General features: G+C 44.5%; 3 protein-coding genes across 3 annotated transcripts; 1 reads left to right on the top strand and 2 right to left on the bottom strand.

Annotated features, from left to right (window-relative positions):
• Positions 1-5,022: 5,022 nt before the first annotated feature.
• Positions 5,023-5,669, bottom strand: LOC123154874 (uncharacterized). The gene has a single exon (XM_044573488.1). It carries the CDS (start codon positions 5,602-5,604, stop codon positions 5,362-5,364), a length of 243 nt encoding a protein of 80 aa, XP_044429423.1. The 5' UTR covers positions 5,605-5,669; the 3' UTR covers positions 5,023-5,361.
• A 4,384-nt stretch (positions 5,670-10,053) lies between these two features.
• Positions 10,054-14,787, bottom strand: LOC123151932 (adenylyltransferase and sulfurtransferase MOCS3-1). Its single transcript, XM_044571561.1, has 11 exons — positions 14,446-14,787; positions 14,268-14,360; positions 14,104-14,159; positions 13,732-13,796; positions 13,498-13,572; positions 13,326-13,404; positions 13,074-13,112; positions 12,881-12,989; positions 12,377-12,495; positions 11,479-11,598; positions 10,054-10,722 (listed from the first exon to the last, which is right to left on the bottom strand). The coding sequence occupies exons 1-11, from the start codon at positions 14,723-14,725 to the stop codon at positions 10,333-10,335; spliced, it is 1,425 nt and encodes a 474-aa protein (XP_044427496.1). The 5' UTR covers positions 14,726-14,787; the 3' UTR covers positions 10,054-10,332.
• A 133-nt stretch (positions 14,788-14,920) lies between these two features.
• Positions 14,921-18,523, top strand: LOC123151931 (zinc finger CCCH domain-containing protein 40). The gene is made up of 4 exons (XM_044571560.1): positions 14,921-15,160; positions 15,780-16,049; positions 16,484-16,707; positions 17,445-18,523. The coding sequence occupies exons 1-4, from the start codon at positions 15,056-15,058 to the stop codon at positions 18,337-18,339; spliced, it is 1,494 nt and encodes a 497-aa protein (XP_044427495.1). The 5' UTR covers positions 14,921-15,055; the 3' UTR covers positions 18,340-18,523.
• The last annotated feature ends 8,916 nt before the right edge of the window (positions 18,524-27,439 follow it).

Raw genomic sequence — 27,439 nt, 5'->3', positions numbered from 1 at the left:
GCGCTGGCCGCTACTGCTAAATGTTTAGCAGTAGCGGGCGTTATATGGGCTGCGTTGCTACTATAGGTAGCTCGGTGGGTAAGGTAGGGACCACTTATCAGCAGCGCTTGTTGGCACACCCGCGCTACTGCTATATGCTTACTTGTAGTGTAGGTTCCGACCCTGCGTTGCTGAAAACTAGCAGTAGCGCGTGCCCATTACCCCATGCCCCCTCTACCTATAAGGTATTTTCTAGTAGTGATATACAACTAGCTCATGTGTGGCCTAGTTGTGTCTCGAGAATAAATGCAATTGGGTTAGGTCCGATGAAAGTTATGTGATGAGGGTGGACATGCAACTGGATCGGGTCTGAAAGTTGTGTGACCAGGATGGGCATGCAACCGGATCGATGTGGAGTTGTGTATCAAGGTTTTCACATGCAATAAATCAAGTCGAGGCAAGTTGCATGTCAAGTTAGACATGCAACCGGGTTTGCATGCCAAAATTTCAAATACAACTGGGTTAGTCACGGGTAAGTTGCATGTCGAGGGTGGACAACTAGGTCGAGGTTTGAGGAGGGACACAAGTTTCGTATTGAGGATGGACATGCAACTGGGGGCCGGGTCGAGACAAGCTATGTGTCGAGGATGGACATACAACCGGGTCGGGTTGGAGTTGTGTCTCTAGGTTTAATAAGTGTCGTGATTTTAGTTTAAATTGAAGTAGTAAAATTTGGTGTGAAGTTGACCAAACTTAAAAATATTTGACATTTTAAAAATACACCTTATATTTTTGAAACAAAGGGAGTAATAGATATTCAAGTACGCATGCATCATGTTATTGTGCTGACACCTGAGGGGCTGCTCTGCATATGACAGTCCAGCCAGCTCGGAATATCGGCAGGAATATATTAGTGGCAGGTACATAGGGCACGTGATGGATCGGTTTGTACATTTGTCAGACCTCGTCCTACCTACGTGCAGTTCAGTAGCACTACGGTCTACTCCCTCCGTTTCAAATTACTCGTCGTAGAAATAAATGTATCTAGAACTAAAATACATCTAGATACATTCATACATGCGACAAGTAATTCGAAACGGAGGGAGTACATCATATCGTATATATTAACCGGATGCACAAGCAAGGAAATTACCCGTACGTTCGCATATATAGCTTTTTAGGATTTGTTGTTCTTGAGTGTAGCTTTTCAGGATCTTTGTATGTTCTTTGCTGCTAGCAGGAGCATTAGCTAGTAGCTGTACGGTCGATCAGTAAGGGTTTTGAATTTGATCATATTCTCATGCATGCACCATGGGAACCACCGACCCGCTGACGCAAATGGACGTGCATTTGATTTTTTTTTTTCGTTCAGGTCGGCTATAGGGACAGTGTCCCTCCCCTCCCTTTTTTTTTTGGTTGGTCAGTGCGTCCAACCGCCGACGTATTTTGTCAGCGCAGCCAGTAAGCGGTCGTATATTTACACAAATTTTCATACAAATTTAAACATAGTTTTTACATCAAAATAATAAATAGTTTACAACCAAATAAAAATCTCATATTTACAAACCAAATGAAATTTAAATTGTCACAAATACATTAAAGAAAAAGTCAGATATATCTATTGGTTGCCAAAGTGAGTCCACATATGCTCAATCAATCATTTTGAAGTTGAATATGAGTTGCTCAATCACGTATTTCATGATGAAATTAGACAAACTGTGAACACGTTGCCAGTCCATGCTCAGATACAACATTTTCACCCTGAAATTGAAGCCCTTGGCCGAACATGCTGTCATCATGCTCATCCTCTACGATCATGTTGTGCATGATCACACAAGCAATCATCACCTCGCATATTTTTTGGCGCTCCATGTTCTAGCAGGGTAAAAAATTTATAGCCCATCGAGATTGAAGCACACCAAAAACACGCTCCACATCCTTCCTATTACTATCTTATACTTGGGTAAATCTAACCCTCTTCTCTCTTACCAGATTGGAGATTGTCTTCACAAGAGGTGACCACCGAGGATACATACCATCAGCTAGGTAGTATCTCTTTTTGTAGTTGTGGCAATTGATCTCAAAGTTGACCTCCGGACACTTGCCTTCTGCAAGCTTTCCGAACACCGGAGAGCGTTGTAGCATGTTGATGTCATTGTAAGAACCAGCCATGCAAAAAAAAAAGTGCCAAATCCAGAGATATGTGAAGCCACAACTCTAACTATGACAGTGCAACATTTAACATGCCCTTATGTTTCCCCTGCATGCCCTTATATTTTCCTTGCCAAGCAGATGGACATTTTTTTCACTTACAGTGCATACAATCTATATATGCTACTAGCAATTCTGGGAAGTCTCTCTCTTCATTGATCACCAAGAACCGGGCTGTATCCACATCATTTGGCTCTCTCAAGTACTAAGGGCAAAACACTGCTCCACAACCTTGCAAAACTTGTACATGCAAGGCATGTGGACTCACTCATGTGGGCGTACTCATCAACAAGATCACTAGGAATTCCGTATGCAAGCATTAAATAGCTGCAGTGCATTTCTGATAAGAGGAGAAGCCAACCTTTCCGAGGGAATCCTCCTTGCATACGAAATAATCATCATATGCCATCACTCCCCCTCAAATACGGTTGAATGCATGTCTCACCATCCGAAAGCGGCGTCGGAAAAGCTTGGGATTGTAGAGTGGCGATGTGCATTGAAAGTAATCCGCGAAGATTAGGCAATTAATGGCCGCTCTTCTGTTGCAATTCAATGCCGGAGCATGGCCCGGGATCAATCCCCTAAACCTCGGCTGCCGCCTAGCAATGTGGTCACTGACAACCATAGTCGCAACAACAAAATCATCATCGTCCGATGAACATATGAAGTTATTGCAAAAAGAACTCATCCCCACTATCCATGGTACCTTGCGGGCAAAATGTCGAACACCTAGCGGGCATGGTGGAGTTGCGGCTGGTGAAGAGCCCCGTGCCTCTCCCCCGTACAGGCAGTAGGCCTGTCGAAGTGGAGGCGGCCGTGGGGCGAGGCCGGTGGCTGTGGATGCGAGGGGGTGGCGTGGCCGTGGAGATGCTATGACAGCGGTGAAAAGAGGCCGCCAACGCCAGCAAGAGCGGGCATCTGATGCGGCGTGGAAATGTGGAAGTGTGTGGAAATATGGGAAGTGTGTGGATACCAGCGGTGTCCTATGCAGTGTCAAACCGGCCGGAAGTACAAAGCTCACCTGGCTTGACGGTGGCGGCGAGGGCAGCGTGGCTGGAGGTCTCGGGTGTGCATGGGGAGGAGGAGAATGGCCTATGTGCCATCGACGAGCGGGCCATGGGAGGACAAGGGCGGGTGTCGCACATATCTGTGTCGACGCAAACCCGAGCCTAATTTAAACTGGAAATGGGCCACCTACGGACGGAAAACGAACAGTCGTCCGTTTGTATCGGTGCGTTGAGCCGCGTTTTCTGTCCGTTTTGATCCAAACAAACACCAAATGGACGGGGCGTTGCAGCTGCCCTAATGCAGGTGGACAATTATGCACGCAGCATGCGAATTGACTCATCAGCCATAGAAAAATGCAGGAGGTTTAATCTCACTACTCACGCGGTTGTGGTTGTGTATACGGCCGGGCTCACATGACAGCACTGCACTGCACTGCAGATGGTCGTTGCTGCATGAGAAGCGAGGCTTTTCAAAAGCGAGAGGATCGCAACAACTTCCTTTGCCGGTACGACGTACGCACGTGCTCGCATGTGAAACCCTGAACCTTTTACTTACCTCGACGCCGGCCGGTGGGTTGGTTAGTTACCCATCTAAAGCCTGAGCCTTTGCCTGGAGAGCAGGCTGGGTACCGATTCAAGTCTGACATTAGAACACTACTGGCCGTCATGGCTGTAAGAAAAATCAACCACAGTAGATAGGCCATAGATCGACCAAGAAGACTTTTCAAAAGGTGGACCGGATCAGGATCGTAACAAACTCTTTTGCGCTATGACGTCGAATCAACCATCTGAGCTGTGAGCTCTGAACACTTGCCTCGAGGGCTGCCGGTTCCTCTGCACTGCATGGAGCTCTGCTAGCTTCAGCAATGAGTACGAGATCTTTACTCTCTCACTGCAGGGCACTGCAGTGGGCTATTTCACATGCACACTCCAACCGAACCGGGTCCCTCTCGACCCCCCTCGTAGAGAGCATCTCTCTCGTGTGGCCTGGCTGGTGCAGACCTGAATGTGGAAAGTTCTTGCTCTTTTCAATGTGAAAAGTATCCTATCGTATCCATGCATGCATGCAGGCCTAGCTTGCACACTCCTACTTCCTGTGTTGGAGGACGGGGCGTCGAGCTGGTTGGGTAGCTAAGGTTGTTGCCAGTCCAACCGAGTTTGAGTCCCGGCACGGACGCGTGATGCTCACGGAGTTTCTCCTATAAAGAAAAGCCAACGAGGGTTAGCCCTCGGGTTGGTCTCATTTTTTTTTTTACTTCCTGTGTTGTATATGGATGGTGTTTTACTTTTACATATGCTTCCAGCCGGTAGCTGAGGCAGGTTCATGCTTTTTTCCTCAAGAACAAGGCAGGTTCATGCTCACTTGCTCGGTTCCAACGGTGGCATGCAAGACTAAGATCCGATGGAGCCGAAGCCAGTCAAGATCGGTGTGAAATAATACTACCTTTTCACATCTTGTATAGTTCACACCATGGGTGACACAGCTCATGAGCAAATTGCACAAACACATCATGGATATGTATTGCAGATATCGTTTTTTTTCTCATGGAAGAGAGCTTCGCCTCTACATTGTGAGACGCAGGCGCACATAATTTTCCTTTTGCCTCTGTTTCAAAAAAAGTAAATTGTAATCACTTGCATGTTTTAAAAATTTGTGTTACATTTTGCATGGTAAATCGTGAAACCGTCTGGGGCACCGATTTTGTTTCTGAAGTTTGGTACATTATGTCAAGGGGCCATGCATGAACACCCTTGGACACAAAACTTGTCTGACGTAAAAGAAAAGAACTTTCATGGGAAAATCTCAGCAAATCAACCAAGCATATAAAGGCAAACAAAAACTCCACCTAGTTCACAAATCTTACAGAAACGGTCGGAAGACACGCACCAGACGACTGCCGTTGACACACACAAACTAGTAGAAATATGCAGATGAGCGTACGTAGACATATACTACACTACTAACCCACTGCCGCTGCGGCATTACGCATGCACCGATCGACCACAAGCTCATAGAAGTAACTAACTTACATACTTAGGTAAATCACTCAGCTAGCTAGTTAACTACGCACCCCAACCCGGTGCACCATACACAGAAGCTAGATCATCGTCGGCGCCGAGGAGTTTGGAGTTGCATGCTGCTAGATAGGGTCTAGACTCTAGACTAGAGGTTGTTGGCGGCGAAGAAGGCTTCGACGTCGGCGCCGGCGTAGAAGCCCCTGCCGCCCTGCCGCGAGACGGCCCCGGGCGCGGCCCTCCTCTTCCTAGGAGGCGCGGGGCAGCCCCCGTCGGCAGCCGCGCGGGCCTTGGAGCCGCTCGGCGTCCTGCACCCGGAGGCCTCCGCCTGCTTGCCGCCGCCGCTGTCCGCCTCCTCGCTGCCGCGCCACTGCTCAAGCGGGAGACCCATGCCTGCCCCTCAAGATCTCTCTCACACACTTGCTAATTCGGGCGATGGGGTGGGGAGACGGCCGAGAGAGCTAGCTAGTCCTGAACCGCTGGGGCGGGGGTGCAGGGGTTTATATAGACGGAGCTAGGGCGTACGTGGGAGGTGGGCGGCGAGGTGCAGCGGATGTACGGACGCCCCGATGGATGTATCGCTATCGCCCCGATTCTGACTTCTGAGCCGGGGATCGAATCGGATCGTGGCGTGATGGCAGGGCAGGGCGGTGCCATGCCATCCATGGATACGATCATTCATCAGCGTAACGTGCTCCATTGCTTTATTTTGTCCGGAGGCGCGTGCACGGGATGCATGCTTGCTGCATGACTTCTCCCCGATCGACCGCCATATGCAACCTGCTGCGTGGGGTTTCTCTCCGCTAGCCTCTACTTTTTCCAGAAACTAACTCGTTAATTCCAGTAGCTAACTAAATACACGCTGCGTTGCTACCGATTAACAATTTATGTTGGCCAATATATATGTTCATATGAGAGCAGTTTTAACGAGGTCCCTCTTACCTCCTTTTTTCACATGAGAGGTAAGAATACAAAATAGATATGAGGCGTTGATCTCATTAATTAGTAACCACGTTAAAATTTTCCGTCATATGATTGGTGTGCTCTAAGAGAGACAGCGGTGCAACTAGAATCTAAGTACTAAGGGCATCTTCAACACAGACCACAAACCACCCGCAACCGTCGAGACCGAGAGCTAGGTCCGGACACAGTTTGCCATTCATCATAGTACTCATCGGTTCGCAAACTGGTCTGAATGTCCGTTTTCCCGTAAAGCGGACACATACCATGGGGGCTTTGCGAGCGTCTGGATCGGGGCCACGTACGCATCAGCCTCCCCGCACCCTTCCCAAATCCCCTCCCGTGTGAAGCAGTTGATGTGCATTCATGCCTGTCAGTGCCACTCCAGAGCGCCAGCGCCACATTCATGCCGGTTTGGAGCGGATGCGACCTCTCACTAGAGTCGTCTTGAAGCGGCGCGCCGGCAGAGAATGCAGAGGTCTCCGATGATGACCAGACGATGGAGGAGGCCTCCCCCGACGAGCCGACTTCACCATGGAGCAGGTGCAAACACACTTCCACGTCGTTATGGCAGAGGAGCAACCAGCGCCGTAGCCGGTGTCCTGGTAGGCGCAGGAGGAGCAACGTTACAACCTCGGTCTCCTCCCGCATCACCGGCTGGAGGAAGCCCATATGTACAGGGAGTTCACGAGCGAGGAGGCTGTGGCGGCCATGGCCACAGAGAACCGAACTTCATCGAGAAACAACATATGTTCTATTACTTGATGTTCTTGTTGCTTCCCTAGAATTTGATTTATTCTGTTCTTGGCGGCATGGTGGAATTTTGTAAAAAAGTTATGCCCTGCGATCCTTCTATGCTGCTCCTAGTATGCTAGTTGTCACTTGTCAGATCAACGATGTGTTCTCAATTCTTTGGATTCCACCTTAATCTGGAAAGTTGTTGTAAACTAGAGGGCATGTAGATTTGATCTACATGGGGTCATGCGTATGACGAATTTTAGTATTGGGGCTAGATATTTTTAATTAAGTCTTTTCCTACATACACCTCGCAAAGTTAATCTAGCATCTTAAATAATCATACTTGATGATGAACGTAGGTAACAATGGTTTGTTTTAAATGTTGGAAGTATGCCTTAGAAGCAATAATATTGTAGTATTATATTTTCATGTTCGTAATTAAGAGTTTATATTCTATGCTATAACTGCTATGATCCTGTAATATGCGATTCAGTGAAAAACTCATATGCACGTGTAGAATAATAAATGGTAAAATACGACTGGCTCAAGTGTTGTTAGTGATCACGTTTTCTGGATCTTAGGATATCGTTAAGTGTAAACGATAGTCCTAAAACAACAATGAGTGTATGATGTTAAAAAAGAACGATCATATTGAATCGACCCAAACTTGTATGTTATACTTTGAGATGATATCATCACAAGTCAATTGTTAATTATAACACAGAGTGTTAGCGTGTGTTTTAGTTCCTTAGACCATGAGAGTATCGTAGTCACTTCTTACCGTACGATGAGCTTTGGGGTTGCTCAAATGTCATTTGTAACACGGTGATCATAACGACAACTTACAGGTTCACTAGAAAGTTTGACAAGGGACTCGATAGCTCGAGACTGGATTTTGCTCCTTCGACGATGGAGAGATATTTTTAGGGCCCTCTCTGTGTGACGACATCCATTATTGTTTGGCTAGACACAGGTGACTACGTCACAGGGATGCCAGAACATGTGAACGAGAAAGAAGAACAAAACTAGCAACGAGGAGACCGATACAGTGAGCATGTGTTTGACTCAAGAGGATACCAAGGTATCTCACCTCGGGTTTTGTAAAGTATCGTGAAGCAAAGGGGGCATCACATGACAAGCAAAGGTTACAATCATTCGGGTAATCATATGGATCGATATGGACGTCCACAGTTCCGATATCGGTCATTGAATGAAGGGGTTTCGTTCATGTCTATGTTTTTACCGAACCTACAGGATCACAAGCTTAAGGTAATCATGATGTACTAAGTGTTAGTAGGATGAGAGTATCAAGAATTTATTTGTTGAATTGTTTCATTAATATTCGAAATAGTTCCGAGAGGAAACAGAAGCGTTTCGGGGTCATCAGAAGGGTTTCGGAGTTTATTGGGCAATACCGGGTATTACAGATAAATAATATATCGGTGGAAAATGTTCCAGTGATGTTAAATTAATAATAAAGGCTCTAGTAGTTGTTAGGAGGCTTTTATAATCAATTAAATATTAACGGGCCTTAAAAGGCCAAAGTGGTGGAAGGAGAATTGGGTCACAAGGGCCCAATAGGGGGTGGCACCCCCTTTCCTCCTAGGGACGCCGAATTGGAGTGGGGGAGGACTCCCCCTCCCGTACTAGGCCAGCGCAAGGGGGGAGTCCTTCCCACTTGTGTGGCAGATCCCCTCTCCCCTACAACCTATATATATACTAGAGGCTTTGGGCACTTTTAAAGACACAAGTTTTGGAGACTCCTCCAATTCTCTAGCTCTAGTTCTAGTTGGTCCTAGTTGATCAATTAGAGCTTGACATAGATTCTCTAGTCCTTATAGTTAGAATCCCCATGTGGTTCTAATCTGCTCCCTCTAATTCTCCGACGATGATTAGCTCTAGACGACAAAATGCTGACGGATCGTGAAGACCGTACACTTGCAATCCGTGGAGAGGCCGTGCTTTTGGTCTTCTGTTCGAGGGACTATTCTGGGAGGTTTACGAGATCGTTCATCCATGGTTCGAGGGACTTCAAATATGATGTACACCGACTCGTCTACTTCCGCTGCTACTCAGAGTCAGTAATGATATCTTAACCATTGATGCATCTTCATATTGTTCCTCGGTGATAGTAGGGCGATTTTTTTTGTTTTCTATTATGTTTCCCAACACTAAAACTATAGAAGGCACGTACAATAAATTTTGGTATAAACCGAGTAGAGGCGTCTAACTTAGTTCTGCCAGTTGCATGTGATGTGGCATAGTCTTCATCATATTGATGAAATTTTGCATTAGATGTATATATGTTGTAATATTTAACATGACGTGTGTTTCATGATATGACATAATGGCTGGAGCCATATGATTGCCGCTTTAATGACCTGCGTGTCAAGTTTTATGTAATGCTATTTTTATATAGTATCTATAGAAATAACTGTGATAAAATAGTGATTACATATGATGGTGACAAGTTTGTGGAGGAGCCCGACACAAAAGGAACTGTTACCGATTGCCACCAATTCTGGCAGAAATATGTTTTTTGTTAAAACTGCTACCAGGAAATATGTGTATTCTTGGACACAAGGAATTATTACAAAATAAGCATACAAATGATGCTAATCTCAGTAAGTCACACTTGTTTCTTCAATTGAATTTGACCCCCTTGTATTACTAGATAGATACACCAATCTCTAGTGTAAGGAAATGGGAGAAGAATTCAAAAGTGCATACAATTTTGAATGTATCGACATGGTGAGTACCTACCGTGCTACAAAATTCCACAGAGAAGTCAGGAAACCTACAAGAAATTTTTGAGACGGACACAACAGCGAAAACACTATTCACAAAATATGTTAGTCTATTCACGACAGAAATCATCCTTTTTATTACACGATGCATGACTTAAATTTGAACTCAAATTTTTGTGGCACGCTACATGTCAATTGTGTAACCCACTAAGGAGTCCAAACTTTTTAGTCTGCTCCAATGGCAGCAGCACCACATGAGCGCCATTCGTTATGTTCTCGCTGGACCAGGTTTCAAAGAAAGTTGATATACTAACAGAATAAATGGTCTCCATGACGGCTAGAAACCATCAGGGATGGCAACAAAAACAGCCAGGAACGCCTCACTTCAGGCATAATGACAACAGTAATACTCCTCGACGATGACAACCGGAAGTTTACAGGAAACACCTTTCACAGAAACTTCACCAAGGCGCCTCGCGCCTGTATACCTGCTGCAGTGTCTTACTACAACTCCACCAGATCTTTGGAGGTAGCAATCCGGAGTTCTAGACTTACAGCAACAAATTACAAGATAGCTCAAGTAAGCAACGCCACACAAAACAACGGTCTCAAGCTGGACGTTCATGTCCAGTATTAAGGCTGGAACTTCGGCAATAAGCCCAAAATGTACTTCGCTAGTATGCGGGGAAATCAGGATCGACGTCATGTGCCCAAGACTGCAGGCCACCGACTATGTCCTTGGTGGAGTGAAAGCCCTTCTCGCGGAGAAGCTGGACAGCGCTCTGTGAGTCGTTGCCTCTTCTGCAGACAACGTACAAGGAAGGCTGTTTATCTGAGGTGGCGGAGGCATCCATAGTTTCCTTCATTGAGGTCTCGAGCATAGGCAGCTTCTCCTCCAGAACGGAGAGTGGTATGTTCAGAGACCGGGAAAGTGAAACTATTTGGAAATGATGAGCAGGCCGTACATCCAACAGCACGTGAGGTTCCCCCTTGTCGATCAGCCCTTTGTACTCTGTACAAGTGATGCGGGCACTTTCTGGTAGCAGGTTCAGGCTCGGTGCCGTCTGCATTAATCATAACAATATGTGAAATGTCATAGCTTCACAACCTGGAACAAGAACTAAGTGATCCAGAAGAAACTAGTTTAGTACTCCCTCCGTCCCAAAATAAGTGTCGCTGATTTAGTACACTAAATCAACGACACTTATTTTGGGATGGAGGGAATATTATTTTGTTTGGCACTGCACCTTTGTTTTCAGGAAACTAGAGAAGCCCTAAAGAATTATGAATTCCATGTAAGGACTTACTGGCAACATGGCATTCAGCTTGCTTACTGTGTAAGCTGGTTATCAATGGTGGCCATTCCATGTGACACGCAGGCTCTACCGAAAAAGAAAAAAAACTGGACTTGGACTGCTCAGTACTCACATACCCATATTCCAACTCAGGTTGTAGAGCTACTAGAGGGTGCTCGTTAAATGTTTTCACTGCACATCTGTACTGGACTATCACTCCACATTTGTGTATGGGACAATGGATTAGCCAAAAATTGCCAAGTAGGGAAACCCAGTTGGTTTGCAGTGCCATGAGCATTTCCTATAACACTTGCTAAACACTAAGTGCTAAGCTAGCATTAGAGTTCTACTCTGTAACTCACACGTGATTAGAGTAACAAGAAAATAGTCGAAACATGCAATTCATAGCTCCCTTTGTTTACACAAAATGCCGATCGCATTAAAGACAAACTATGAAGTCAGTGTTCTGAAGCCCTCTCAAGTATTAAAAGCAAACCAGAATCTCAATACAGAGGGAAAACATACCTTGTCAGACATTGGGGATTGTGTGAAGGTCTCATAATCAAACTTCTGAAAATCTTCTTGCGTGAAAACTGAATTTTCTGCACAAATGGTACAAGTAGGCGAGCTTCCTCGAATCTTAACCTGCAGAAATATGCAGATTTGATAATGAAATATATAGAATTTGTTTAGTATGAAACAAGCATAATATAAAGTAACAAATTATAGGCAGGTTTGAACTTGTCCTGTGCAAGTCAATCCTCAAACAATTGATACAACTTCAAAAGGTCATACAAGGCTAATGACAGTTTGCGGGATCAGCAGAATAGGCTTAATGATCATAATATACTATGCATATCCCAATCCAACTGTTACATATGGTACAAAAACCTACATTGTTTAAATTGCCACTTTCAGGGCTGAAGTCAGTTAGTAGGATTGGCCAGATGAACATACCCCACTTGCCATATTATAAATATGACTAGCAGTTTGATTATATGATAAAATATACTAAAAACATTTAAGTTGGAGGTAGACAGTATATGGCGCTTGCACCCATTATTTGAGCTGCAGCAGCTGTAAATATAAGAGTAGACTTATCATGTTCAAAATTTGCTAGTACACAGAGGACTGGACAGCAAGTCTAATTTTCCCTTGTCCAAAATGCACATGAAGTACAATGCACATATTCATGGATGACTCTCATGTAGAAAAGTGAAATTTCCTTCCTAATTACTCCCTCTGTAAAGAAATATATAAGAGCTGTAAATGCTCTTATATTTCATTACGGAGGGAGTATTTGTTACACTCCTAATATATGGAACGGGTATTACAAGTAGCAAATAACACCTGACTGTATGCAGCACAATATGGGAAAATGAATAGATTTACAGGCGCATAAGCAGGAAGTAGAGTAACATACAATTCGAATACGAGCAGATAGAGCGTCAAAGAGCAGCATTCTTCCACTTAGAGGTTCACCAACATCACTTGCAACCTTTATAGCCTCTAGGGCTTGCAGGCAGCCAATCACTCCCGGAACTAGTAAACAAAAAGTAGTGAGCCTACAGTACGAAATTAGTTATGAAAAAAGAAGATATGAAGTCAATTAAGCACACACAGACCATCCTATTTACTGCCAAATAATTTACAACTACAGTAGTAAATGCATGCTCTATCTAGAAAATGAAGCATTGTTATACAAAAAACAATCTACATTGTAGTCACCCGATAAATAAACTAATTTAAAAACTGTGTAGTGTTTGATGAGTAACTTAATTATTTGTGTTTTTAATTGTTTGTGCAACAGAAATTTGGGTACGCATACATACCCGGAAAATGTTTACAGTGAAAACTACAGTTCATATTTCAACTGCTGCAGTATGCTGTTGCTATGCCATGAAACATGATTTACTAGAGTACTTACCAACCCCAAGAACGCCGCTGTCTGAGCATCTCTGGCAAGCTGCCACTGGTGGTGGATTTGGGAAAAGACACCGGTAGCATGGGCTTCCGTTATGATGATAAACAGTCAACTATTCAAGACATCAGCAAATGAAGACAAAAATACTAAGTCAGACTATAAAAAATACAAGATCTTTTGCAAGAAACAACTTTACCTGTCCTTCTAAACCTAATGCTGCACCAGATATAAGAGGCTGCACGAATAAAATAACAGTTCAGAATTTGATCAATGAAAACCAGTGCAAATGAAATAAACATAAATATAGTGGTGCAAGCTAATAAATAAGAACCAACAGCCTGGCAGAAGGCTTGCTAACCACCAACATAACACAACAGACAATCAGGATTACATTGTGAAGTAGTTAGAGTACCACTTGTTAACAAAAGCCAAAAACAAAATGTGTTACCTTGTTTAGCAATACACAACAATCACTGATCATGTACCGCGTAGGAAGGTTGTCAGTTGCATCAACAACTATATCATATCTGTGATAATTTAGTGCTGAAAACAGGGGTATTCATTGTTTTTAAATATATGTAGTGTTCATTTGCTGATCACATCAGATCACTGAAGGATACTTCCTCACAACCTCCAAAGCGTTGCTTGGCTTCAAAGTATGATGATGTTCTACCACCTTAATAGACGAATTAATCCTGATTTCACAATAACACAACTGAAATTATTTACACGGTAGCCTCAAATCTGCAAGAGCTTTTTTGCCATAAATACTATTTAAAAGGGGGTACAACCACATTCGCAAAAAGAGAGGGGATACAACCATACAAAGAATGGTTGAAAGAGCAGTATCTTACGCACGGCAAGTATCAGCTGCTGACTTCACTTTCGATCTTCCAATGTAAGCTTCTTGGTGGATTATCTAAGACAACATTCAAATATTTAATATGAGGAATAGCATGCCCCGTCACTGTTAAATACTTGAAATAGCAACCAATTTCTGATGAGCAGTTATGTTCAAAAGGTCCACTTTTATCAAGCAAAGTGACCGAATTCGATAGCTAACACCCTGAAAAGCGAATGAGAATATTTTGCCTACTTCTATCATTCAGATTTGTTTCTCAGATAGACAGATGGCATGATTGCCAACATAACTCAGAAGGTAGATTGACATAAAGATAAGAGAATAGGAGATAAGAGGAGCAAAGCAAATCCCAAGTTATTCATACCTGTCGATGAAGGTTGTTAAGCTCAACATCATCACCATCGACAATGCCCAAGACCCCTAGGAGGACAGCGGGTTACAGGAAAGCAATGCGTCAGTGACAGCAAGAAGAAGTGCCCTGCACACGGCTTCAGTCCAGCAGCAACAGGGACAGGGCAGGAGCATTACCAACACCGCAAGCTGCTAGATACAGCGCCACGGGCGAGCCCAGTCCCCCGGCGCCGACCACCAGAATCGATGACCGGGAGAGCTTCTTCTGGCCTGCCACGTTGTTAGCAAGGCGTCAGAGGGCAGGTTCATCGAGCCTCGCCGAGCAGGTGTGCAGTTGAGCTGAGAGCTGACAAACCTTCGACCCCGAAGTCCGGGAGGAGGAGGTGGCGGCTGTACCGGTAGATCATGTCGGCCGGGAGGGAATCGGCATCCGCGAGCCCAGGGCGCGCCTGGCACGCACCGCCACCGCCGACGCACCCGCCGTCTCCCACCCCCGCCCCGGGTGAGACCGGAGCGGCGGAGCCGGCCTCGAGCTCCGACTCTAGCAGCCGTATGCGGGCGTCTAGCTCGTCCCTCTCCGCCCGCAGCCTCTCCAGCTCCCTGCTCCTCCCGCCGTCGCCGCCGCCGCCGTCCATCTCGCCGCAGCTCGACACCTCTGCCGGGGTCGCCCAAGCCGTCGGCCGAGTTAACTTTCTCTAGTGGGCCGCTAAACCAACTACCCAATATTGGCTGACTATCTGGGCCCTTGCAATCCGTATGTCGGTCGGGCCTACGTCTTAGAAGCCGACTAAGGCCCGGATGACCCAAGCCCATTTAAATAGAGGCAGCCAACCCACCCAGGCCAGACGAGAAAGAGAGAGCCCGATAGCGCGTCGCGGTCGTCTAATCGAATCGAGGTCTCGTCCCGTGCGCTCCCTTCTCGCTCTCGCTGCCTCTCGGCGACTGCATCGGCGGCGGCGGCGGCGATGGCGCACCGGCTGCTGCGGGACGCGCAGGCCGACGGCTGGGAGCGGTCGGACTTCCCCATCATCTGCGAGTCGTGCCTCGGCGACAACCCCTACGTCCGCATGGTACGCGTCGCGCGCCCCCTCCCCTCCCCTCCCCCCCAAACCCTAACCCTACCTTGTCGATTCGCGCGCTCGGTTGCTGGTCCGGCTGTGGCGTCGGCGCGATTTTGTGCGCGCCGCCGCGATCTGCTCGGTGCGGTTGTTTGTCTCTACGTTGGGGAGTAGATCGGAGTCGAAGCTAGCGTCTGTCTCGCTGGCGTGCGCTTCGTTTAGAACTTCTCCGCGTTTTAGGATTTTTTAAATAAAATCGATATCAGTAGCTCTCGGCTGAACTGAACAGATTGGTTGTGTTGTTGTAGTTGCCACGTTGTAGAATTTTTTACCAAGTATCAAATCGGTAGCTCGGGGTGGATTGGTCTGCTTGGTTACATGTGTGGTTGTTTACCTGTCCCTGCGGTTGTGTCTATCTATGGGTAAATTAGATGTAAGCAGTTAACTGGATAGCAAAACAGAAAGAAGGTATCAATCAGATGGTTTAGGGGTACAATTAAACATGCAGTGGATGTGAAAACATCTGCAGTTAAAGCTTTTTTTTTTGTTTCTGTGAACTGCTCCTTGTTCTCTATTGCTTCAGTTCTTTGTAAGACGGATTATTTACCAGTTTTCCTGTTTGCGTTGGCAGCTCAGAGCAGAATATGACAAGGAATGCAAGATCTGTGCGCGTCCTTTTACTGTCTTCCGTTGGAGACCTGGTCGGGATGCAAGGTACAAGAAGACAGAGATCTGCCAGACGTGCTGCAAGTTGAAAAACGTCTGCCAGGTCTGCCTTCTGGACCTTGAATATGGTCTGCCAGTTCAGGTTCGCGATACGGCACTCGCGATCAATTCGAATGATGCAATTCCAAGGAGTGATGTCAACCGTGAGTACTTTGCAGAAGAGCATGATCGTAAGGTATGTTTTATTTTTCATCACAATCTTGCTGCCATCATTTACTAGATGTGATTTTGCTTATATCTAGATGTATTTTTAGTTCTAGATACATCTATTTTCTATCCATTTCTGCGACAAGTAATTTGGGATGGAGTGATACTTAACTTCCATATCTACTGCAGTGAGCATGTCTAAATCACTGGTTTTATGACAGGATGACACTAAAAACCAAATTTCATTGTGACTTGCAATGATCTACTAAAACTTAGTGAGATGGATGCGCTTAAAGTATATTGATAACTAATAACCACAATATCTTTTAACTGTACTCTGATTTTCCATACTGCCTTGTACAATTTATCTGCTTATGTCACCCATGCTCAACTTCTTGTGCCTGCCTCTTGAATCTATGATTAGTTCCTCCGAATGGAAGTTCATGCTTTATATGTATGCAGGCTGCAGCTGGCATAGATTATGACTCTTCATATGGAAAGGCCCGTCCAAATGATACCATTCTGAAGCTTCAGAGGACTTCACCATATTACAAGAGGAACCGAGCTCATGTTTGCAGTTTCTATGTGCGGGGTGAATGTACAAGAGGTGCTGAGTGCCCATATCGCCACGAGATGCCTGAGACAGGGGAGTTATCCCAGCAGAACATCAAAGATCGCTACTATGGGTATGTGATTTTATTGTGCCTACGAAATTGAGGTATATGCTTTTAGTTCTCTGCAATTTTTCCGTATAGCATTGACAGGTAGTTTTTCATAATCACGACATATGAGTTAAAACTTCCTGTAGCAACCTCAGATTAGCTTTTAGACATTGACATGTTGCTGTACTTTGTTTTCTGAAATTGAGTGTCCTTGATATATATGGCATGTTCATATGTCCATAATATTGCACACTTCTTTTAGAGTGTCTGGCAAGAACCATCATATCATGCAATGATTCTCCTTTAATAGCCTTGTAGTTGGATCTTAGCCGACTTATCCAAATAAGCAGATTAATCTCACTTCCTCTGTTGTTTTGACCTATAGTTTCAAGTTATGTTTAGAGTATGATGTGATTGCACCACTAAACTCAATTCTCTTTCATGTTTCCTGAGGATGGAAAAAGCAACTGCAGGATTAATAAACATTTAAACTTGTATGTGGCTGATCTGAATTTGGGCATTAACTGAAGAAAATTATCGTACATCCATTTATCTGGGGATTAAAGCTGTCTAAACTTAGATAAGAACTGAGCTTGTAGCTATTTAAAATGGTATCTCAACCTAATTGAACTTCCGTTATACCAAGCAGTAGCAGTAGATCAATTGCTCCTCCTTGTTGACTCTTGAGTGAATATCTTGATGTGCACACTTCACTTAAATCTTTGGTTTGGTTTCTGATGTTCCCTTCTTACTCTTTACAGAGTTAATGACCCAGTGGCTCTCAAGCTTTTGGGTAAGGCAGGTGAGATGCCATCTCTGCAGCCACCAGATGATGAGACTATAAGGACCCTCTACATTGGTGGACTTGATAACCGAGTCAGTGAGCAGGATTTGAGGGATCAGTTTTATGCACATGGTGAGATCGAATCCATCAGGATGGTAATCCAGCGTGCTTGTGCATTTGTGACATACACAACAAGAGAAGGTGCTGAGAGAGCTGCAGAGGAGCTTGCTAACAAGCTAGTCATCAAGGGTGTGCGCCTGAAGCTCATGTGGGGCAAGCCTCAAGCCCCAAGGCAAGATGATGACGAGGCTGGGAGGCAAGGCCATGTATCCCATGGAGGATTGCTCCCTAGGGCTGTCATATCCCAGCAGCATAGCAGCGACCAGCCTCAGCCACCTGGGATGGAGGGCCAACAGCAAGTGGCACCACAAGGATCGGGCTACTTCAACATCCCACCACCGCCAGCGGTGGATCAGCGGATGTACCCTTCAATGGACCCACAGAGGATGGGTGCTGTAGTCAGGTCGCAGGAAGGCGATGGCAGCAAGGCAGGGCCACAGCATGCCGGGCAAGCTCAGGCGTCAAGCAGCTCAGGACAGGGCTATCCTATGCGTCCGCCGCTGCCGCCTTACTACCAGGGTGCTCAGTACCCTCCATACTACCCACCCCCACCATATGGCGGCGGTTACATGGCCCCGCCTCGCATGCCGTACCCACCCCAGTATCCACCATACCGGCCAATGCTGGCGCCCCCAGCGCAGCAGCCACAAGGGAGTTCATCCCAGCAGCCGGTACCAGCGCCGGCAGGGCAGCAGCAGGCTCAAGCACCTCGTGCTCAGCAGCAGCCACCGGCGGCGGCAGCCCAGAACTGAAGAAGCGGAGGATGTCAAAACAACTGCAGGCGATTGTAAACCCCTGGCTGGTTTTACCAGCTTTTGTATTCCCAAAATTTGTGATTAGCAGTTAAACCTTTCGGAGTGTTGTTGCTTATCTGGATCTATTAAAACTGACAGCTATAGTGGGTTTTTATTGAGCCACTAGATTTTGTTTTTGTCACCTGGTCGCAAGTCTTGCCTTGATGTCTACAATTGCAGAGCACATGAGAGCTTTCAGTATCATGTCATATTACCAGTAAACGTTATAGGCCAAATTCTAATACTAACATGTTTTTTCAATGAACGGTCTGGCACTAAACGTACGATTTTTGGCACTAAACGTAGCTGGTATGGATGGTGTGCCTCCTCGCAGTATAGAAGGCTCAAAACACGAGGAAACAAGACTCACCGGACTGAATGTGCTCCAAAATTTTGACACTGTATTTTCTGAGCGAAGCAGCTTAAGAAATGAACTACTGACAGAGCTCCAGGCAACGGTATTTATGAATTCATGGTGCCCAAAAGATACCTTCAACCAATATGTCTCGAACAGTTGACAGAGTTAGTTGGAATTAAACTTCAGTGCTAGAAATGAAGTAAGAGGAGGAGCATCGTCGGTATGTCTGTGTAACTTCTTAAGAATCCATTTTCTTCTGAAGTGTTTTCATTTCTCGTAGGAATTTCTTTAGCTAATAGCCTAATACTGAACTCGTGATATGCCGGTCTTTTTACAACAACGCAGAAAGCCAAAACAGAGTACTGCAACTTAGGGCATGTATAATGGTTGATAAGATAGTCTTATCTTAAATTTTGCATATAATTTAGAGATAACAAAAAAAAACATGTTTACAATGGGTCATCTCTTAATCTTATCTTCAATAACTAGCTATTTTTAAAAACATGATGAGACATATTATGCTAAAAGATCATCTCTTGTCTTTTCTTAAATAAGATAAAACAATCATTTTTCTATGAGTTCTTTCTCCTTCATCTCATTATTTATTCTACGTGGCAATCCTAAGATAACACCATTGTACATGCCCTTAATTCATTCGTGCTATTTAAAAAAAAATTGAGGGAAGGGAGATGCCTTAGATGGATGCTCGTTCTGGTGCTCCAGTTCTAGCTGTGTTTTTCTTCCTCTCGTGTAGCCTATCAGTCCAGGTGTTCTTTCTCTTTGAACTTTTGTTTTCCAAATGTCTTTTTCTTCAGACGTTTCAGTGCCTGGCCAGGCCTTGGCTTGCTTTTTCTGCTCGTTTCATACGGAACGTGAGCCATTGTTATGTTCCACGGGCCGTTTCTCTTTTTTCTTTGTCTTCTACTAGCAGGCTATTCGTTCTTATTTTGTGCTCGTTCTTTTCAGCTAGTTGAGAGAGTAAAAGGGTAGTTGGACTCATTTCCGAGGAGATTAGAGTGATGGCTCATAAGGCTTTTCTTTTTCTTTTGTTATTTTATTTTGTTCTTATCCTTTTGTAAATTTTTACATTCTTTTTTTCTTGTTTTTCTTCTTCATAAATTAAGAGGTTATATTGTTTCTAATTTTTTTGTCAGCCTATAAAGTGTCAAAAGTTGTGTGTTCTATTTATTTGGAATTGCTAAAACTCAACTAGATGAGATATACATATAATTCACATTTCTAGCCATTCGATCAAAGCGCGTTGTGATTTGTGCAGATTGTCCACCGAACATGTGTGTATCCTGTTGTCGTCGTTCATTTTGTGGTTGTTTGGCATGCGACCTACCCGTGGGTTATTCAACGAACCTTTTTTGGTTCCACAGAACTGGATCAAGAGACGGGTGGGTAGTACTTTAATTTTTGGAACTTTAACTATTTTTTAGAGAATAGGTTTCCATAATCTTGCCATGCACATTTTTTATTCATTGGCAATTTTACTGATTAGAACATGGCAAGTTTTAATTGTCTCCGTGATGAATTAAGATGTGTTTTTGCCATTGTAATTGGTTTCTATTTCATCATAGCAATTTTTATACCATACTTGTCATCATGGCGAAACTACACATGCATGTTGTCTCTATTATCATTTTTTGGAATCATGGAAAGTTTTTTTGTGTGCATCATATCATTTTTTTTGTAAATAGCATGGACAATTCTTTTTATTAATAGCATTATGTACTATGTCAATTAGTTCAACATGGCAAATTGGGGGGGGGGGGATTCCAAATCATCACAAATTGTATTACAAGAAATTGATCACGCACATGGAGAACTCTATGATTTTTTTGTTCTCAACTCATGTCAAAGTTTGAAAAATAATTATAGGACTTTTATAACTACCAAACGTTCGGATTTTAGCAATAGTCAAGAACAATCCTTACCTCACTTTAATTATATATATGCATGCATTAGAATGACTAATTTTACTTTCACGTGCACTCTTCCCTCTAATTACATGCATATATGCACTGAAGGACGAAAAGCTGATGTCATCCTAGATTTTTTTTTCAAACTTCAAAATGTTTTGTAGCTCAAACCGTCGCCCCAAATGAAATACTGTCTTCACAAAAAAAATCATCTCGACGAGATCTTCGAAACTAGATCCTATGTTGATATGTTCTAATGACTTTTTTCGGACCAAAAGTTACCACATCCGGGCTACATGAGTTATCACATCTGTCATACACAAGTTACCGTGTCATTTACACAAAAGTTTCGGGGGTAAGTTTTCAACAAACTTTTGTCCGAGGGGTCAAAAAGTGACTACGATGTTTGCAGTGAGTTATCAGCTTTGTTGTGTATATTACCATGTTGCACAAAAGTTATCGGGGGTATCTTTTTCAATAATTTTCATCCCCTCGGTCAAAAAATTACCGCGATATTTGTATATGAGTTATCAGCTCTCATGTGCGTGTATTATCATGTTGTTCACACATGAGTTATTGAGAGGTATTTTTTAACAACATTTTCCATGTTATCAACTCATGTTATTTACACGAGAAGTTATCAGTGGTATATTTTCAACAAATTTTTTCACGTCAAAGTTATCATGGTGTTTGTACCTAAGTTATTAGGGCCGGGAGCCTATATTATCATGCTATTTACACAAAAAGTTATCAGAGTATGTTTTCAACAACTTTTTTTCATGGGTCAAAGTTATCGTGGTGTTTGTACCTAAGTTATCAGACCCGGAATCCTATATTACCATGTTATTTACACATATGTTACTGGAGTATGTTTTCAATAAAAAAATTTACAGGTCAAAGTTATCGTGGTGTTTATACCTAAGTTATCAAGTCCGCGAGTGTATATTGTCATGCTATTTACAAAGAAGTTATCGGTTGTATGTTTTCAACAATTTTTTTTCATGGGTCAAAGTTATCGTGGTGTTTGTACCCAAGTTATCAGGACCGGGATCCTATATTATCATGCTATTTACACAAGACAAGTTATCAGAGTATGTTTTCAACAACTTTTTTTCACGGGTCAAAATTATCATGGTGTTTGTACCTAAGTTATCAGGTCTAGAATCATATATTACCATGTTATTTACACAGATGTTACCGGAGTATGTTTTCAACAACTTTTTTCCAAGGATGAAAGTTATTATGGTGTTTATTCCTAAGTTACCAAGTCCGGGAGTGTATATTATCATGCTATTTACAAAGAAATTATCGATGGTATGTTTTCAATAACTTTTATCCATGGGGCAAAGTTATCGTGATTTATGTGCCTAAGTTATCAACTCCAAGAGCCCGATGGCGTGCATTGGTTGCGTACTCCTGGTTTTGAAATGGAGAGAAACATGCTACCATAATAGGAGCAAGGATTGCGTGCTCCCATTTCAACCCTCTTAATTTTTTAGTCCATTATTTACATTCCTCGAACAAGGTAGAAATGGGAGCAAGACAACAAGACATACTACCATAATGTGGAGAGACAACAATATTTTTAATGCTATGTATGGAAACTGCCTAGTGTATACCAACAGGCTATTTAAAAACATAAAATTAGGGGGTAAGACAACAAAAGTAATTTAAGTGAGCTGGTTAATGGGCCAGAGCTTAGTTGCGAGAGACTCAAGTCCGAGTCCAAAGGCACCCCACACACAACATCAAATTTATTTTCCAATTTTTTGGCTGTAGATGCAAAGGAGCAGTTATACGATGAAAGGAAATGTAACATATGTTTTATCATATAAAAGACTTAGCTGGGCTGGTTACCAGTAGTGGAAGGCATGCAGCAGGTGCAATGATCGAATCCCACCGCCGCTGATTTTTTTTGCGAAAAATAAAAAGCGGGTGGAAGGTGGAGTGCTGGAGCCGAACTCGTTCGGATCTATCGACAAGGTGAGGACGAAATTACAATTTCCGATAATTATATAGTGACATGGCATTTTCACAAAACTTTTTCCGAACACATGGCAAAATTTATAACATACTTTTCATGCTCACATGTCAACCCTATGAATTTCGTTTTACACACATGGGCAACTTTTAAAATTACTTTTTATGGTCACATGTCAATTCCAAATACTTTCTTTTTTCCAGGACATGGAAAAATAATAATGCTCACTTGGCAACTATATGATTTTTTGGTTCAACCCACACGGCAAATTAGTGTACCATGGCAATCATATTTTTTGCCATGTTTTATTTTGTCTTGAACTTGCCATCATCCCATTTTTTTAAATAAATCTTGGTAATTTTGTATATTAGAGGATGGTAGTTTTTAAAATTATAATATCACATTTTTCTATACATTTACAACATGATAAAATATAAATTTATTTCTCTGTCCCTTTTTCTTTATAAGATTTTTTTGTCCATGCATTCTTTTCCGAAAATAACTTCTTTTAGCAGGTAGTCGCCCTGGGGGATTCCTAGTGGATCGTTCCTAGTGCGAACACTCGACATGACTGATTTCGTTCACTGGAGAGTTCCTCACATATCGAATGATTCGTCCGCTGGGGGTCCCCCAGATCGAACGTTCCCGAGATATTCGGGCCCAATAATAAACATCCAGTCCGATCTAATGGAAAATTTCATGCGGAGAATGCGGTGGCTTCCAAACCTTTCGGCACGGTTTTTCCTCGCGTTTGTGCACCCAAGGAAGCTCGGCCGACACCCGAGATACCGCACCCGAGTCGCAAGATGCATGGATGTGAGCCATAGTCGTTCATGTCGCCAGCAGTTCCAGTTTCACCTCACGCCGTGGTAAGGTCATCAATCGCCATGGAGCAGCAGGTTGTGCCTGCATCAAGGGTCCCCGAGGGACTACAACTATGAGCTGGTTTTGCCCAAGGTTCTCTCGTCCTCACGGGCGTCACAGTCCCTGACGATGAGGTCGGGAAGAAGCAAGCATACGTGTTGAATTTTATCGTATGATGATATACGGTGTATTTTCTGAGGGTGTACACATGCACGTGTTGTCGTTGCATCTGCGAACTATGTGGAAGCAAAACATCCCGAGGAAGATGGGCCAGTTTAAAATTTTGCGGTGGGCGGAATAAATTCCTCTTTTTTACTTCACTTGATGGTTGAGACATTTGGTCCAAACATGATTGGTTACACCGCAATGACAACTCCTCCAACCACTCTACTTCTTCTCGAAGGGCCAGTGGCCGAATTTATTAGATAGGGAAAAACAGAGATAGTACATGACGGTAACAGTCTAGGAGAACTAGAGCTGTTACACCACATTACAGCACGGTACCATAGTGGGAAAATAAGCTGCAAGCAAAGCATGCAGGCAAGCCAGTTCAGGCCGTCAGGTCGCTGATACAGCCCGCGGATCTCCAAATGCCTATATCCTCAATTACCAAGTCCCGAACTTTGTCTGCTGTGCAACTCGCATTATCAAATATCCTCGCGTTCCTTTCCTTCCAGATCCTCCAGTGTACAAGAATGACAATTGTATCAAAGTTCTTCCTCATTGGTTTCGGGATTCCCTCCCTCGCCTTCAGCCACCAGTCTTCAGTTGTACTGAAATTGACTTCCGGGATCAAGAAATCAGCCCTAGTCCATGTCCTGAACCGCAGCCAGACTAGTCTGGTAAACTGACAGTGCACAAATAGGTGCGAGCATGTTTCAGGCGCAGAACAGCACAAAGGGCAGATGCCATTAGATGGCCAGTTTCTTTTTTCCAAATTGTCCGCCGTCAGACATCTTCTGTGTACAGCAAGCCACATAAAAAACTTGCACCGCGGCGGTGCTTTGGATTTCCAGATCAGCTTGTGGCAAGCAAAGCGGATGTTCGCGAGGTAGAACAACTGATATACGCTCTTGACGGAGAACTGGTGGTCCTTGGTGAGCTTCCAGATCGGTTGGTCCCTAGTTCCAGAAATGAGTGTTGTAGACTGAACAATCTCCCATATCCTCAGGTATTGGGCCAAAGCAGTCAGTGTCAAACCTCCTGAGATGTCTCTAACCCAGGCCCGACCAAGCAAAGCATCACTCACTGACTTGTCCTTGTTCTTGACAAACGAGAACAGAGCTGGTGCCGAGGTAGCAATCGACTTTCCATCCGGGAGCCAGTTGTCCGTCCAGAACTTCGCTCTCTCGCCATTACCTAGGCTAATGCGACAAGCTGTTCTGAAAATGAGTTCCACGTCCTTCTCATTATCATCAGGGAACAACATCCAGGGTCTCTCCTCAGTGTCCCATCTTAACCAAGGCCATTTGCAACGCAGTGCCATGCCGAACCACTTGAGGTTGATAATACCGAGCCCTCCCATCTCCAAAGGCAAGCAAACTCTGGACCAAGGCAGTAGACCATGACCACCATTGATCTCCTGTTCACCCTTCCAAATAAATCCACGGCAACGCCTATTAATGATCTCGATGACCCAAGCCGGCAAAGGGAGTACAGCCATCCAGTGTAAGGGCAGGGCCATGAGGACCGAGCGAGTGAGAGTTAGACGGCCCGCAACAGCAAGCATCTTTGGCTTCCATCCTTTCAATTTTCCTGAGAATTTATCGATGAGTGGGAGGAGATCTTGGCGTCGCAATCGGAAGATGGAGAGGGGTAGGCCCAAATATTGGATAGGGAATTGTTGCCTCCTGCACTGGAAATGCTCCTCCACAGCTGCTGCAACCCCTTCGTCGCAACGGATGGTTGTGATAGTACTCTTATACAAGTTAATCCTCAGACCCGCGGCTTCACCAAGGAGCTTCAGAATACTAGATATGGTCTGTAAGTCGGCATGCACCGGCCTGAAAAACAAGATAGCATCATCTGCGAAGATGGAAGCCCTCGGCATCTTGGAGTTGCATCCAAAATCAGAGAGTAACTTATGCTGAACCGCCCACTGCAGCATGCTGTGAAGAGTATCCATGGCAAGGATGAACAAAGTAGGCGAAAGTGAATCGCCTTGCCTGACTCCTTGACCCAGAGAAAATGGTTGGCCTAATTCACCATTAATCAAAACAGAGGAGGATGCAGTAGACAACAATCCACAAACCCAAGAACACCACCTTCTGCTGAACCCTCTGTTCGTCAGCACTTCAAGAAGGAATTCCCAAGACAGTGTATCAAAAGCTTTGGAAATGTCAATTTTCAAAAGTATGGCTTGCTTGCGTTTCTGATGGAGCCATCTGGCCGCATTGCGCACAAATTTGAAGTTCTCGTGCATATTGCGTTTGCATACGAAAGCAGTCTGGGCTTGTGATATTAAAGTGGGCAGGAGGGGGGTGACACGAACAGCTAGCACCTTGGCAAAAATCTTTGCCACCCCATGAATGAGATTAATGGGCCTGAAATCGCTAACCTCCAGGGAGTCTGATTTCTTTGGCAGCAGAGTGATAATGGAGGAATTGAGATCACCAAAGGAGTAAAAACAACCATCATACAGAGCTCGCATAATTGACATGAGATCAGGTGCTATGATTTCCCAGCACACCTTGAAGAATAACCCCGAGAACCCATCCGGCCCCGGCGCCCTATCCGAGGGCATGTCCATGATGACCTTCTTAACCTCTTCCTCCATGAATGGGGTTTCCAGACTATTGGCCATAGCAGGCGACAAACGCCCCAAGTCAAGATCCTCAAGGCTAATGGTGCGGCCTCTGCGATCTGTGGTGCCCATCAGATTACTGAAGAACTGGGTTGCCATGTTCAGTTTGTCTTCATTACTCGTGACCGTCAGGTTGCCCGCCCTGAGGTAAGGAATCAAGTGTTTTCTGCGTCTCCCGTTAGCTTTCATATGGAAGTATTTGGAGTTTGCATCCCCCTCCTTCAGGTCACGCACCCTTGCCCGCTGCCTCAAGCGCACCCTCTCCAGAGAAGCAAATGCTAGACATTTACCCTTGAGAAAAGCTTTTAGATTACGCTCTTCCCTCGACAACGGCCTGGCCTCTTGCGCCGCATCGAGTCTCAAAATGACCTCACTTGCGATCAGGAACTGAAGATTTAGCCGGCTCAGGTTCCTTTGACCCCAACTCCTTAAGGCTTTTGCCGTGCGTTGCAACTTGATTTTGAAAATCTTCATCGGATCGCGGCCCGGGGTCTCCTGTCCCCATGCTTCCCTAACAACCTCCATGAACCCAGGAAGTTTGCACCAGAAATTCTCAAACCGGAAACGGACAGCCCGCGGCCTAGCTGTCGAACAAGAGAGCACCAGTGGCGTGTGATCCGAGATATTAGAACTGAGCGGGATAAGATCACTGAAGGGGAGCAAATCTTCCCAAGCATTGTTGAAAAGCACTCTGTCCAGCCTGGCCATAATGGGTTGTTCTTGTTGATTGCACCAAGTGTACCGCCTACCCATCATTGGCATATCATGCAGTCCCAGCTTGTTGATAGAGTGTCTAAATTTGGACATGAGTCTCTTGTTACCTCTCCCAGAGCTGCGCTCCAACTCCGAGCATGTCAAGTTAAAATCCCCAGTTATAATCCAAGGCATGTGCACTTGCTCACCAAAAAGCACAAGTTGTTCCAGAAAACGCAATTTATCATCCTGGCCTTGTGGCCCATACACCGATGACACCATCCATACTTTACCATCCTCTAGTGAGAGCACGCGAGCAGAAATCATGAACTCATCCTTCTGAATGTTGGAGAGCCGTAGCTTATTGGATTTCCAGGCTAATATAATTCCCTCTCTCGTGTCGTCAGCCGGCAGATAGTCAAAACCATCAAAGG

This window comes from Triticum aestivum, chromosome 7A (genome assembly GCF_018294505.1).
Source record: "Triticum aestivum cultivar Chinese Spring chromosome 7A, IWGSC CS RefSeq v2.1, whole genome shotgun sequence".
NCBI lineage: Eukaryota > Viridiplantae > Streptophyta > Magnoliopsida > Poales > Poaceae > Triticum > Triticum aestivum.
This window is presented reverse-complemented; position numbering and strand designations above follow the sequence as displayed.

What these genes read in the sequence shown, in the direction of transcription:
- LOC123154874 (XM_044573488.1), bottom strand. Translation starts at nt 5,604, where the DNA reads ATGGGTCTCCCGCTTGAGCAGTGGCGCGGCAGCGAGGAGGCGGACAGC.
- LOC123151932 (XM_044571561.1), bottom strand. Translation starts at nt 14,725, where the DNA reads ATGGACGGCGGCGGCGGCGACGGCGGGAGGAGCAGGGAGCTGGAGAGG. An exon ending in CAGCGGCGTTCTTGGGGTTG is followed by an intron (nt 12,496 to 12,880) that starts GTAAGTACTCTA and finishes TTTGTTTACTAG; the next exon opens with TTCCGGGAGTGATTGGCTGC. An exon ending in AATCCCCAATGTCTGACAAG is followed by an intron (nt 10,723 to 11,478) that starts GTATGTTTTCCC and finishes TGATTAATGCAG; the next exon opens with ACGGCACCGAGCCTGAACCT.
- LOC123151931 (XM_044571560.1), top strand. Translation starts at nt 15,056, where the DNA reads ATGGCGCACCGGCTGCTGCGGGACGCGCAGGCCGACGGCTGGGAGCGG. An exon ending in ACAACCCCTACGTCCGCATG is followed by an intron (nt 15,161 to 15,779) that starts GTACGCGTCGCG and finishes TTGCGTTGGCAG; the next exon opens with CTCAGAGCAGAATATGACAA. An exon ending in CAGAAGAGCATGATCGTAAG is followed by an intron (nt 16,050 to 16,483) that starts GTATGTTTTATT and finishes ATATGTATGCAG; the next exon opens with GCTGCAGCTGGCATAGATTA.